Genomic DNA, 14,724 nt, shown 5'->3' on the forward strand with positions numbered 1-14,724 from the left:
AACCATGGAATGACCTTTTGAAGTCCCAATTATGTTGCCAACTAGGTGACAATACTATGCAGGGCTGGGGCAGAGTTCTCCCAGAAGGCTGTGTATGCTCTGAATCAGCATCCAACACATGGTACTGTTTCTCCCATAGCCAGAATTCACGGGTCCAGGAATCAAGGAGTGGAAGTGGGAGTGACCCCACTCACCATCACCCTTACTGATCCACTTGCAAAATTTTTGCTTTTTGTTTCCATGATATTACTTTCTGCTGGCCTAGAGTTCTCAGTTTCAGAGGGAAGGATGCTGCCACTAGGAGACGCAATGATTCCATTAAATTGGAAGTTAAGATCGCCACCTGGACACTTTGGGTTTCTCCTACCTTTAAGTCAACAGGCTAAGAGGGAGTTACATTGTTTGCCGGTGATTGACCCGGACGATCAAAATAAAATCAGTCTACTACTCCACAAAAGAGGTAAGGAACAGTATACATGGAATACGGGAGACCCATTAGGGCATGTCTTAGTATTACCATGCCCTGTGATGAAGGTCAATGGGAAACTACAACAGCTGAATCCAGGCAGGACTACAAATGGCTCAGACCTTTCAGAAATGAAGGTTTGGGTCACTCCACCTGGAAAAAAATCACCACCTGCTGAGGTGCTTGCTAGAGGCAAAGGGGATACAGAATGGGTGGTAGAAGACGGTGGTCATGAATACCAGCTACTACCACATGACCAGTTGCAGAAATGAGGACTGTAATTGCTGTGAGTATTCCTTCCTTTTTTTGTTAAAGACTTGTATGTGCAAGTATACACTTACACTAAGAAAATATCTTCATTTTATTTCCTTTATTATGTGACATGACTTATTGACTTCATATTAGCATTTAAGTATTGTTACCTTTACGTAGTAGCATTTGGGTTGGGGATCAGTGAGTTTCCAGTTTCCAGTTGTGTGAAGGATAGTATTATGGTTATAATTATGACCTTACTACTGTCTTTATTTAAGATTATGCATGATCTCAGGAGATGTGTATGGGTTCAAGTTGGTAACGGTGGACTTGTGATGGTTAATACTGAGGGTCAATTTGACTGGATTGAAGGATGCAAAATACTGATCCTGGGTGTATCTGTGAGGGTGTTGCCAAAGGAGATTAACGTTTTTAACATTTGAGTCAGTGGGCTGGGAAAGGCAGACTCACCCCTAATCTGGGTGAGCACCATCTAATCAGCTGTCAGAGTGGCTAGAATATAAAGCAAGCAGAAAAAATATGAAAAGACTAGACTGGCCTAGCCTCCTAGCCTACATCTTTGTCCTGTGCTGGACCCTTCCTGCCCTTGAATTGGAGGGCTCCAAGTTCTTCAGTTTTGGAACTTGGACTGTCTTTCTTTGTTCCGCAGCTTGCAGATGGCCTATTGTGGGACTTTGTGATAGTGTGAGTTACTACTTAATAAATTCCCTTTTATATGTGTGTGTGTATGTGTGTGTGTGTATATGCATACACACACACACACATACACACACACATATAGATAGATAGATAGATAGATAGATAGATAGATAGATAGATAGATATGGATATGTCCTATGAGTTCTATCTCTCTGGAGAACCCTAACTAATATACCTGGGTATCTCTCATGTACACATAAGGTATGCATGTTAATAAACTTCTGTTTTATTTTCTCTTGTTAATCTGACTTTTGTTACTGGGGTTCCTTCAAGATTGCAGAAAAGGCAGGGAAAAAAATTAGTTTTTCTTCTCCTACACTGTTGAGAATAAAAAGTGATCCAATTCTGTCATGTAGTATTTGGTAATATCCAGCCAAATTGCTTACACATTTACCCTTTGACAAGAAAATTTCACCTTAGATATATATATCTGGTTTTTTTTAAAGACTTAAACTGTACACAAGACCATTCATTGAAGCTCTATTTGTAATATCAAAAAATTGGACATATCAGTGTTGGGTCTCAGAAACCAATACTCCACAATAGGGTGTTTTTTATTTTTCAGGTAGACAAGCACCAGTGGGGCAGGAGAGGCATCTCCCCAGCTCACTAAGAATGTCAGGAGATGGTTTAGCAATTATCACATTGCCTTTGTAAAAGTGATAAATTCGCAGGCAGCACCAGGGAGAGGCCATTTCCTGATGGTCCACACCTGCTGCACTAAAATGTTAATTGCAGATGCCAGGCAGAAGCAACTTCCTGGGCATATGCATTAAGAGAAAAAAATGGGGGAGTATGACCTTCGGGAGGCACCCCACCAGAAAAGGGGAAGGAAGCCTCAGATGGGCATGTGTACAACTTCCAAAATGTGCTACATGTACTCACTTCCCAAGCATAGGAGGGCGCTGTGCATGGAGGCAGCCCACCCTAAGGGAAGAATCATGGGAAAGAAGCCAGCCTCTAAAGTGCCAGGATCAAGGTTAAACGTTGCACTCAAGTTGCCCTCTTGGGTCTATTCCAAGGGTACTTTCTTTTCTTTTCTTTCCTGTTCTAAAGTTTTTTTAAAATGAACCTCCACTCCTCATCTGAAACTTGTGGTGGTCTCTTTTCCTTCAGTCAAATTCTTTTTTCTCAGGAGGCAAGAACTGGGGTCGCTGCAGACCCATACGGATTAACAGCTGGTAACTCGAATACTTGTTACCAGTTAACATTTTGATATGCTCGACTGAAACCTCAAGGTCTCTACAACCTTTCCCTAGTCCCCCACCATTTCTCTGAAAGAAGCTGAAATTCTTTTATCGGTGTAAGATCCAGACTCACCAAGGAGAACAACTATTTTTTCTTCCCATCCCTATTACTTATTATCTATTGCAGAAAAAAGCAAGATGTGACCACACTTGAGTAGATCTTTTTATGAACATTCTGTCTCCAAGCATCATTTAAATTAAAAAACAACAACAACAACAACTTACAATTCACGTCTGGCAATTTATTGCTCTTTCATAGATTTCTTCTTCTTCCCTTTCCACAGCCTGCTTTATCAGGATCCAAGTCCCCATTCTTTCAGTAATCTCAAGACTGTATAGAAGCTTCTGTACCTCACTGGGAAACTGGGTCTTCAGAATAGAGGCTCCCATGTATGAACACTAAAAAAAATGTATGGTGTTTCTCCTATTAATCAATCTGCCTTACTTCAATGATTTTTCAACAAACCTTTAGGAGACCCAGACTCACAATGACCTAAAAGAAAGAGGCTGAAGTACAAAATATAATTCAAACAGTATTCTTGAGCCAAAGCAAAGACAGCTGCCCAGAAAACTCAGAACCAATAACCTTGGATATGAGCTTTAGTCCTCCTTTGTTACAAGCAAGCTTTTAAAGGTTAAAAAGAAAAGAGAGAGAAAGAGGGTTGACACAAAGTTGTTTGTTAGGAATTCTTATTGGTTTACAGAAATAACATTGCTTAGTGATTGACTGTATACATTATTAAGTTGTAGGGTATGAGGTATCGTCTCTGGCACGGCATTATTAAGCTGTGAAAATAGCAAGCTGTTTCAAGAGATGGATACACTGTTTAATAAGGCTTATAGGACATGATGATTGCTGCCTCATTTTCATGTCTCTCTGGGCCTGATAATTTAAAAGGACCTGCATTTCTCAGATAAAAGTTATTTTCTTTTATTTTAGAAACAATCAAAACAACCAACAGGTAACTGATTAACTCAGTCATGATATAATTGAAACTGCCTTTCAAATTGAAAGGCAGTGAAAATTATGACAACATGAGAAATCTGACATAGCTGACTCCATCTCGCTTCTAACCTCACAAGCTAATTGTCTTTACTCATTCTTGGGCATAGGTCAAGCTAACTATGGGAGGAATTTAGTTTATATTTTACCTTTAAAACATGATAATAGTCCCTTCTGAAAATAACCCTCTTTTTGCTTGGCAAACTACAGCGCCTTTGTGAAACTAACAAATTGGGTACCACGTTAGAATGACAGTTAAGCAATCGTGTAGCTGGAGGTCACAAGATTGTAACCTCCCCAGTTGTTCCTATAGATGACATCATTATGGTAAAATCCAGGACTCATATTTGAGGCACTTTTCAGACCTTGCATTCTGATAGACCAGCTAGTACCACCTTGATGAGTAACATATATGAAGAAACCGACTCAACCCATCCTGTTTTCCCCACCCAGGAACCGACTCAGGCAAGAAGACAACGTTGACTCCTGTGATTTTATTCCCTGGCCCAACCAATCACCGAAGTCCCCAAACCCTAGCCTCTCAATGCTTAGGGAGGTAGGTCTGAGAAACATTTTCCATCCTTCTGCTTGGATAGCTCTGCAATAAATGAACCCTTTCTCTGCTGCAACACTCTTGCTAGTGTCATTGCATTGGATTTTCTGGGAAGTGAGCAAGAATAACCCACTGCGCTGTAACATCATTGCAGAATGGGGTACCATGCAGCTGTAAAAATGAAGGAGGCTGATCTCTACATACTTTTACAAAGTGATTGCTGGGCTATATTATTAGGTGGAAAAAGACAAGAGGCAAATAATATTTAGATTATGCTACCCTTTAGATAAGAAAGGAAGTACTATGGAAACAAGAACATACAAAAATACATGTATATGTATCTATGTATCTGCATGTGTGTGTATATACATATATATGTAAATACATGTATATACATACATAATCACGTGCAGATGCGTGTATACACACACATCCCACATGTATTTGTTCCATTTTCTTCTTTTTAAACTTTGATTTTAGGTTCCAGGGTACATGTGAAGGTTTGTTATTATAGATAAACATGTTGTTTTTTATATTTTCAAAAAAAAATTTGAGGAATAACTCAAACATGCAACAAAATGGTCACCTATCGGGGGAGGAGGCAGGAACAGACTGCAGTATACACTTGTGTTACAATTTTGACATTGGAGCCATATAAATGTTTTATATAAGAAAAAATAGAAAAAAAATTATATTAAAAACGAACCGAAACATAAACTCAACCATTGTTTGGATAATAACATGAAAAGAGAGTTATGTCAGGTTAAAAAAATTTCAAGTGTCAAGTTTTAGTAGTACATATATTGTTACTTTAAAACTATTACAGGTATATTTAAGATAAAACAAGTAATTACATTGAAGTATTTTTAAAAAGAGATTTTCAGCATAAGAAAATTAAAGAGATACCTATATAAAGTAAACCAGGTTAAATAAAAATCTGCAGTGTTTGAATGAGAAATTCATTTTTTCTCTTAAAAAAACTTTTATTTGCTGACTCTGTTGACAGAAAATGCCCAGTAGTAATGAGAATTCTTGCATTTTCTAAACGTAATTTCCACTGAAATATTCTAGGACTTTGGGTGAAGTAGCTGATGTCAACTAGGCTCAGGGCAGAAAATGAGAAGATAAACCTGGGACATCTTCTTGTAATAGGAAGTAAGGAATTTATCTAGACCAGTGGTCTCATATAATAAAAAAACAGAAACCAAATGGAAAGGGCTCCCTGCCTTTGGCCTACAGTAGGACAGCTGAGCACCAACAATGGTAAAGACTACAAATTATTTCACACACAAAATACAGAAGATTCCATTGGTTTAGTAAGAATCCCAATAAAAAAATAGTCCTTGTTCTCCATTTGGGGCTCACTAGATCCAATCTCTTTACTCTAAACATTAACAGAGGAAGAACCAGACAGCCATTTTCCTTTTTCTCTACAAGCTGTGTTTCAGGTAATCAAGTAATTAACTTGTGCATGCTATTCTTTATGGTAGCATCTCCTTTAATACATGCGGAAAGAATGATGGAATTAGAAAATGGTCATATTTCAACCACTAAATTATCAATGGAAGTCATCAGTGTATGCTCAACCATTAGTTAGAAGGTTTGTGGAAATCTTCATGATGGAATGATCTGTCCCACAGCATCTCAAACTCCAAATCCAGTTGTCTCTAAAAGCGGGACAATCAAACATCATTATGCCTTCTGAGATGATACAAAGGAAACTAGGTATTACCACTTATCGAGGATGTTTACCTAAATAATTGAACCCAAATCAACTCAGGTATCCAAATCTATAAGGTAACAGGGTAACTAATGAGTTGAATATGGAATGATAGGCAGGATTTGAAGTTTGACATGAGGAGGGAGGGGTGAGGGGAAGGGCATTAGAAGCAGGAACCAAACCACAGAGGCAAAGAAGCAAACAGTTTCTGTGGTAAGTCATGGGCATTGAGGAACTCAATGTTCTGGAACTCCTTGAATGCCTGGCTGAAAAACGTATAAACATAAATAAATAAAATTAACAGTAACCACTTTTAAAATGCTTTCTATGAACCAAGAGTTATGTTTCTTGTACCAAATTACTTACAACAATCATTTGTGGGAGGCGTTATTTTAATTGTTTTACAAATGGAGAACCTGAGGCCTCTGAAAAGTAAAATAGCTTACGCTTGAGCACCCAACACTTAAACACAGAGGTGTTTTCAGAGGTTCAATGTCACTGCTTTCTCTACTGTAGAATTGCAAATTCACTGAAGAGACAACAACTGACCCTCAAACAATGCAAGTTTGAACGGCCCAGGTCCACTTACACACTGACTTTCTCTGCTTCTGCCTCCCCTGAGATAGCAAGAGCCTCATCATCCTCTGCCTAAAACAACAAGGATGAAGACTTGATACGATGATCCACTTCTTCTCAATAACTAGTAAGTATATTTTCTCTTTCTTATCATTTTCATAGCACTTCTTTTCTGTATCTTACTTATTGTTAGAATACTGTCTATAATAAATAGTGTACAAAATCTGTGTGAATTAACTGTTCATGTTACCAGTAAGGCTCGTAGTCGACAGTAGGCCATTAGTAGTTAACTGTTTGGGAATCAAAAGTTATTGGTAGATTTTGGACTGCATGGTGTAAACTAAATATAAAATTCTAAGCCCCCCAGCTGACTGAATGGACTCCTTTTCTCAGCCAAGGGGATTCCAAAAGAAATCTGAAAAGCTGGTTCAGGCCATTATGAGAAGGTGGGGTTGGACATGCCTCATACTCTCCTCCCTTTGGAATTCAGGCACTGCTGACCAACATTAGCATTAAAACAGATCCTAAGACTAACAAAACAAACTCTTTGTAGCAATAAGGTACCAAATTCCAAACTGACTCTAATATAGCATCAGATAGATAGCAGGCCCTGAGAAAAATAAAAATATTTTAACCCAAAATATATTTACTTTATATTTTTTGAAATGGCCCTGCAAAGCTGTCTTTGGCTGGAGAAATGTGCATTCTGGTAAGAATCCCCTTCCCCTTTCAGATTTTTTCCTGATCCTGAAGCAGTTAGCTGAGAGTCCAGTACCTATTGAAAGTCTGAATAGGAAACATTTGCCATCTCTTTCCTCTAAGGGCAGCCACCTATGAGATTTCACTTTCATAATAAGAACCTTGGCCGGGCGCCGTGGCTCACACCTGTGATCCCAGCACTATGGGTGGATCATGAGGTTAGGAGTTTGAGACTATATCACAAACCAGATATTTCTAAGTATAGGTGAATGGAAGTCATTAGAAAATAAAATAACGATCACAGCATTATTCAGCTGAATTTTAGTCTTAGAGAAAAAGAAGAATTTGGATAATTGTAGGGAAAAACAAAGGCATTTAGGTGAATGGGCTATTGCAAATAAGTCAAAATGCTGAAATAAAAAATATTTTTTTTTGTACTATGAATATGGACTCTTCAGAAAGTGCTTTTCTGAACTCCACATTCCTTATTTACATGAATAAATTGTGTATGTGTTTATATTTGTGCATTATACTTTCAAATCTAGATGTTTGCCAGGCGCGGTGACTCATGCCTGTAATCCCAGCACTTTGGGAGGCTGAAGCAGGTGGATTACCTGAGGTCAGGAGTTTGAGACCAGCCTGGCCAACATGTGAAACCCCATCTCTACTTAAAAAAAAAAAAAAAAAAAATTAGCTGGATGTCCTGGTGCGTGTCTGTAATCCCAAGCTACTTGGGAGACTGAGGCAGAAGAATCGCTTGAACCCAGGTGGGAGAGGTTGCAGTGAGCAGAGATTGTGTCACTGCACTCCAGCCTGGGTGACAGAATGAGACTCCATCTCAAAAAAAAAAAAAAAAAAAAAAAAAAAAACCTACATGAAGATGAAGCTACCTTCTGTACAGAATATCATGTATTCTTCAAGGTGAACAAGAGCAACTGCCTAAAATGATGATCAGTAAAATACGAAAATGGCACTAGCATGGAAAATGAAATTTAAATGAAGTTTATAAAATTATCTTGGTTATATTTCTCAAAGGTGTTGTTTGTAACCTGGATGATCCTCTCATTCAGCACATGAGTTCTTGGTTAACCAAGTTGCTTTTGGAGTGACTTTATTGTCATTCAGGTGTGTTCTGAATTTTCTTTTTCCTCCTTAAATCCACAGAGAATGTGAGTATATCATCCCAGAATTCAGAGTAATTTTGAACTTGAAGTATTTCTTTGGATTCTTCATATATGAAAAGAATCTATTATTTGGTATGAGGGTTATTTTTTCTTTTGCTTGATATCACAGGCTAAAGAGCATATCGTTTCTCAGCAATTTAAATTTAAATGAATTAGTGTGCTAACTTTGATTTGCCTCTTTTCCTTCACAGCCACATATAGTAGTTTGCATTAATATAATTAATAATAAAGGGATTAGAAATTGCTAGCTTCTAAGGGAGGAAGATGTCAGTGGTATTAAAAGTTGCATTTGGAATGATTATCCTTGCATGTTAATTATAAGCTGCTGCCTGGATGCAGAGGAAGTTCAAGGAATTGATACTCTAACCATGTGTTATTTTAATTTCTGAAAAGATACTTTAAGAAACGAATCGCATCCTGACGTACTTTATAATCAGACCATGCATTAATTTAGATAGATGACCCCAAATCCTTTAAATCCACCATCACTGGCAATAATTGCAAGGACTCTATAAAGCTGTTTACTAAGTTTTGTATTGGACACAATGGAAGATGGATTTGTTTACAAAATTGAAATTGTAATTGGATGCAATAGAAAGCTCATCTCGTTAGTTGTAATGGTGGGATAATTTGTGCCATCCACTGCTTGGTTTGTGTGTAAGACTTGCCTAAGAAGAAGAACAGGAGGAAAGGTAAGAAAGAAATTGCCAGTAGCAGTTCTTGTCTGCAGTTGCCTCATTTCTTTTGGCATTCTCACTGATGTTCCTTATGGCTCCATATTGCAGGCGATCGTTTTTCCTTTGTTAAGCCGGGGCATAGAAGTAAGAATGTGGCAAAAATGAGCAATTGCTAAATGTGTTGCTGTATTGTCCACTCAATGACTTTCAGTCTAAAGAACCAGACCCCCAAGCAAAAAGAGCCTCGTATTTAAGTTCCCTGCCCCTGAATGGGAACTTGAGCAGGATTCATAAGTTTCTGGTTCACTCACAGATAATAAACAGTTCACTTAAAATCCCCAAACACGAACGCAACTCAGTAAGGGTGTCCGAGATATTAATCAACAATTTAATCTTGTTTGTAAGGCGCGGCTTTCTTTTTTATTTCCTGTAACTGAAACTTGGACACAGAAGTGAGGTCTGACTGCTCTTTTTCTCCATTGCCGCCCAATCCTTGCTTTGCATCCGCAGCTTGGATTCAACTTGAAGCATGAGGAAGAAGGGAAAGTAGCAGGGAGGTAGGAAGATTGTTGTTTGATGATCCTCTCAAAGTCGCTGGTCTGGGAGGATCTTTACAGCTCTTTCATTACACTATTTAATTGTTTTTTTTTCCCCAACATAGCATACCATGTTATGTATGCAAAAGAGACTAGGATACAAAGAAAGCAAGTAACTAAACTGAAAGAGGTGAAGTCACCTAAATGTCGCTCCGTCAATCTTAGCTGGATTTGGTCACCTATGTCCACGTTGTTGCTAACTGCAGTAGACCAGGATAAAGTAGATGAACTCATGTACATTGAGTGCCTACTGTGTAGGAGGTACTGTTGAGACGGGATAGTTCCCTTGACCCCCTTTGTAGGTGGAAACCGGAGTGGGTGGTTTTACTCAGTGTGCTGCTGGCCACTCCTTAAGAGAGGGAGCATGTGATTGCACAAGCAAGTGTGGAAAGTGGAGGGAATGTATGCTGGAACCAGCTGGTTGCTCCTCTTTGGGGGAGCAGGCTCTGTGTGTGGGGGGGGTGGGGGGGGAGGGGGGGTGAGGCAGCAGTGTCCAAGCGCCACCCTCTTGGTACCTGAATTCTTGTTCATCCAGGAAGAATTGGGTCATGTGAACCGACTGAAGGATAGTATATGCAGAGGATTTTCTTGGGCAATGGATGTGGCTCTCAGTGGAATGGGGAGTTGGAAAAGGGATGGTGTGGGAAGAAGGTGGCCTTTCCTTGACTCACTATCTGAAGTTAGCCGTGTGTATCCATAGTCTCTGACACTCAGTTGCTGCTGCTTTGCTCACCCCTCAGCAGCTTGTATCCTCAATGCTCAGGAGCTTGTATCCTCGCTTGTAAGCTGCTTGTGTTGCTCTGCCATCTGAATTCTTTTTGTGGGCATAGGATAGGAATGTAGCAGGCCAAAAAAGCAACATTTGGGTGGAAAAATCAGGTCAGCTGTTTTCACTTAGGGCTGCAGTTCCAGGATTAAGGGATAGTGTTTAGCCAGGAGTCCAACCATTCTCTATCACTGTGATCCTTTAGCCTATGACAGATTTTGACATTGCCATCTACCCTGCTGACAGCAGCACAGATTTGACTTTAGCTAAAATGAGAAATGCTTCAGATATGTGAACATAATTTCCAGGAATTACTGCAAACAGCTAGGCCAGTATTTGCATAAAGATTAATCTGTTAAACCAAATACCACCAGCAAGTAAGCAGCTCTCAGAAACTTTGCTTTCCCAATATGGGGAAAGATACTACTTGTGACTGTCATTAAAAAACAAACAAACAGAAAACCATTTTTTAATTTACTGTCTCTGTCTTTGACCATACTCTCTCTGTTGAATTGGGTTTCTCTGCTATGCAGTAATCTAATCTGTACATGATAGTGGGTCCCGGAGTCCTTTCCCCTTTTGATAATTTTAAACAGAGTGTATTAGTCTGTCCTCATGCTGCTAATGAAGACAGAGCAGAGACTGGGTAATTTATAAAGGAAATAGATTTAATTGGCTCACAGTCCACATGGCTGGGGAGGCCTCACAATCATGGTGGAAGGCAAAGGAGAAGCAAAGCCATGTCTTACATGGCAGCAGGCAAGAGAGACGGCAGGGCAACTCCCATTTATAAAAGCATCAGATCGTGTGAGGCTTATTCACTACCATGAGAACAGTATGGGGAGACTGCCCTCATGATTCACTTATCTCCAACTTGCCCCACCCTTGGCCATGGGGATTCATTATTACAATTCAAGGTGAGATTTGGGTAGTGACACAGACAAACTATATCATAGGGTTGTGCTCTGCTGTCCAGTCTGGAGTGGATTGGTGTGATCATAGCTCACTGCAGCCTCAAACTCCTAGGCTCAAGTGATTCTCCTGCCTCAGTCTTCTGAGTAGCTGAGATTACAGACGTGCACCATGACACCTGGCTTTGTGTGTATGTGTGTGTGTGTGTGTATGTGTGTGTGTGTATACAGTGTCTAGCTGTGTTTTCCAGGTTGGTCTTCAACTCCTGGCATCAGGAGATTCTGCCACCTTGGCCTCCCAAAATACTGGGATTGCAGGTGTGAGCCACCATGCTCAGCCCCCATTTCCTCTTTAATATGTTCATTTTTTCCTTTAAAGAGCAACGAGCTCTGACACAGTTAGTATTGCTGCTATCCTACAGATGATGTAATTGAGGCTCAGGGGTTTAGGTGTTATGTTCAAGGTCTCACTTCTAATAAATTATAGATCCATAGTATTCATTTAGAAGTCCAATCAAAGTCTGCTTATATCTAAAGGTCATAGTATTTCTACCTAATCATTAAGTTCATCTGTCCCTCAAGAATGCCCTGTGCCATTTGGGAACACAAGAACAAAGTACGCCTGTCTCCCTCACATCGTTGCTACTGTTGCTTCATCCAGGATATGGTGGATAGTCAGAATCTGAAAGCTTGAAGGAAAATGGGTGAGGATGTATGCATCTGTAAGTATGTTTCATAACTACTTCCCAAGTACATGTCAATTTAAAGAGACTATCCATATTATTTCCATCTCCTTTCCCTGAACCTTGTGGCTGAGCAATTTTATAGATCTAGAGAATTGGTGTCTGAAATGTGAAAACATAAGGAAAAGGTTAATGAAAGCAGTGAGAAAACTTTTTTGAATTCTTTTAGTACTGTTGTCTGCGATCTTTTAGATTCATGTCTCCATTTAGTGTCTGGACACCTGAGTGCTTGCTGATTTGTATGATTGTTCCAATGACCGTTGACATGAATTACTGAAAACCTAATTAGGCCTTTTGAGCTGAGAATATTTTTTAACAGACTCTGACATTTGGTGAGGACTGTGGTGTCAGCAGAATATTTAGCCTGAATATAGTTTCTAATTTGAAGAAAGGTATTGGCATGTAATTATGTGGACACAAAGCAAGAGTAATTGTATGAACCTATCTTGAACAGTGAACTTTTGGAACAATGAAAAGGGCAAATGTGGCCCAACCCAGGCAAAACACATCACATGCCCGGTCTGTCAAGAGGCTTGTGTATGATTTATATACTTAACAAAGATCTCTAAATTGCTACCTGGCATTACTACAATAGATTCTTATTTATTGATACTAAAGTATATTCAGTAGCATATTTCTGTATGCTATAGGGTTGAGGGTTCTGGGTAGTGAATGTTGGTCCCAGGAAGTCAAGGAGGAAGAAAGCATTTCACTAGCACAAAAGACTTATCAGTGGAGCTTTAATAAAATGTCTGTGACTTTTTATGGAATGACTGTTCTTGGTATTATCATGACCAGTAAGTCAACCAGGAACTCAGTTGCCTGTGAAAAGGTGAACTAGTTAGTTATTGCTGCATAATAACAATGTAAAGGTGCACTGGTTTAAAAACAACAATCATTTATTATTGTGGCCCATATGTCTGCGGATTGCCTGAGAGACAGCTGATGCAGATTGGGCTTCAGGGTCATTGGCTGGGCTTGCTCGTCTAGCTGTGGGTTGGCTGGCAGCTCTGCTCTAGGCTGGCCTTGAATGAGGTAACTTATGCGGTACAGACCTGCTCTGTGTGTCTCTCAACCTCCTCTTGGAATTAGCAGGGTTATTTACTTCTGTTTTTCTCATGGCAGTGACAAATGCAAAAGGACAAGGGGAAACATAGTAGGCAGCTTCAGGCCGAGGCACAGAACTGGCGGACTGTTATTTCCACAAGATTTTGTTGGCCAGAGCAAATCATAGGGCCCAATGCAGTGTTGAGAGACGGGAAATGATGCTCTGACACTTTTGTGGGAGGAGGAGCTGCAAAGTCACGAGGCAAAGGATATGGCTATAAGTAAGGGTGAAGAGTTAGGGAAACGAATGCAACAAATGGACCATTAAAGAAACAACAGGATGCCTTTTGCAAAAGCATTTAACTTCAGGAGGCATCTTCTGGTACCTGCACAGACAGGGATGGCAGGAAAAGACTTAGACTGTGGTAGCTTCCTTTTTTTTTTTTTTTTTGAGACAGAGTTTCGCTCTTGTTACCCAGGCTGGAGTGCAATGGCGCGATCTCGGCTCACCGCAACCTCCGCCTCCTGGGTTCAGGCAATTCTCCTGCCTCAGCCTCCTGAGTAGCTGGGATTACAGGCACGCACCACCATGCCCAGCTAATGTTTTGTATTTTTAGTAGAGACGGGGTTTCACCATGTTGACCAGGATGGTCTCGATCTCTTGACCTCGTGATCCACCCGCCTCGGCCTCCCAAAGTGCTGGGATTACAGGCTTGAGCCACCGCGCCCGGCCTGTGGTAGCTTCCTCTAAGAAGCTGCTGCCTCCTCAGTCCAGAAAGCCATCCGTGCCCGCCTGGGACTCACCTTAAAACTGAACAAACTTCCCACTCTTGTAGAAGCCCTGGGAGGGAAAGGGAGAAAAGAAAATTTTCTTCTCTAAGCAGAAAATGTGAGCCAGGGACAAAACCAATTGTGTTGACTGGTGCCAATAGTTAGTCACAAGCTTCACCACACAAAGGCATCTTTTAGCAGAAGCTCAGTTAATTGCTATCATAAACAGATGTGATTTAAATCTGGAAATTCAAGCTGATTTAGAGACCCAAATCATAACGGAACCGCTCCCTATACTCATCCAAGTTTCCAAACCTCAGCTGCTCCATTCTGGACTTTAATTTTAAAAATGGAATGCAAACTATTTTGGTCAAGCCCACTTGACTTTGCTCCCAACCACAGGATTCCCCCCACTGGATCGAAAGCTGGGAAACATCATTTTAAAGGAGAAATTGAGAAGCAGATTTCCCATTCATATCCTATACACACATTGATATGTGATCTCCAATGATAAGAATGAGGAATGAGGCGGTAGAACCAGAGAAGTGCCCCACCCCTGCACGGGGTCTTTTTTTGGTGCAATGCCAGGCGCTGCTGGGCAATGATGCTGAGGGGACCAACGTAAAGTTCGCCTCATCTATGAGCAGAAGCTTCATGAAATCAACAATATTTCTCAATCAGTGTAAACCTTTGAGATGAACACTGACTACATCAATTACTATTATTACCAGGACAACAAAAAATATAGTTAAGTGCTGTGATGATAACTGGGAAGTACATATTTGATATTTTC

General features: G+C 40.1%; 1 protein-coding gene across 5 annotated transcripts in view; it reads left to right on the forward strand.

Moving 5' to 3' along the window:
• Positions 1-14,724, forward strand: part of CBLB (Cbl proto-oncogene B) — a 428,727-nt gene that overhangs the window by 248,488 nt on the left and 165,515 nt on the right. For 2 of the 5 annotated variants that reach the window (XR_012518787.1, XR_012518786.1), the window contains exons 18-19: positions 4,142-4,244; positions 6,478-6,664. Coding sequence is in view for 2 of the 5 variants with exons in the window: in XM_074404434.1 (XP_074260535.1) it covers positions 4,142-4,244; positions 6,588-6,627 (143 nt within the window). In the remaining 3 variants the exon portion in view is untranslated. Of the gene's footprint in view, positions 1-4,141; positions 4,245-6,477; positions 6,665-11,952; positions 13,657-14,724 lie in introns of those variants that run through there. The other 3 variants (XR_012518788.1, XM_074404434.1, XM_074404433.1) reach the window with 3 other exon arrangements.

Source organism: Saimiri boliviensis, chromosome 8 (genome assembly GCF_048565385.1).
Source record: "Saimiri boliviensis isolate mSaiBol1 chromosome 8, mSaiBol1.pri, whole genome shotgun sequence".
In the NCBI taxonomy this organism is placed as follows: domain Eukaryota; kingdom Metazoa; phylum Chordata; class Mammalia; order Primates; family Cebidae; genus Saimiri; species Saimiri boliviensis.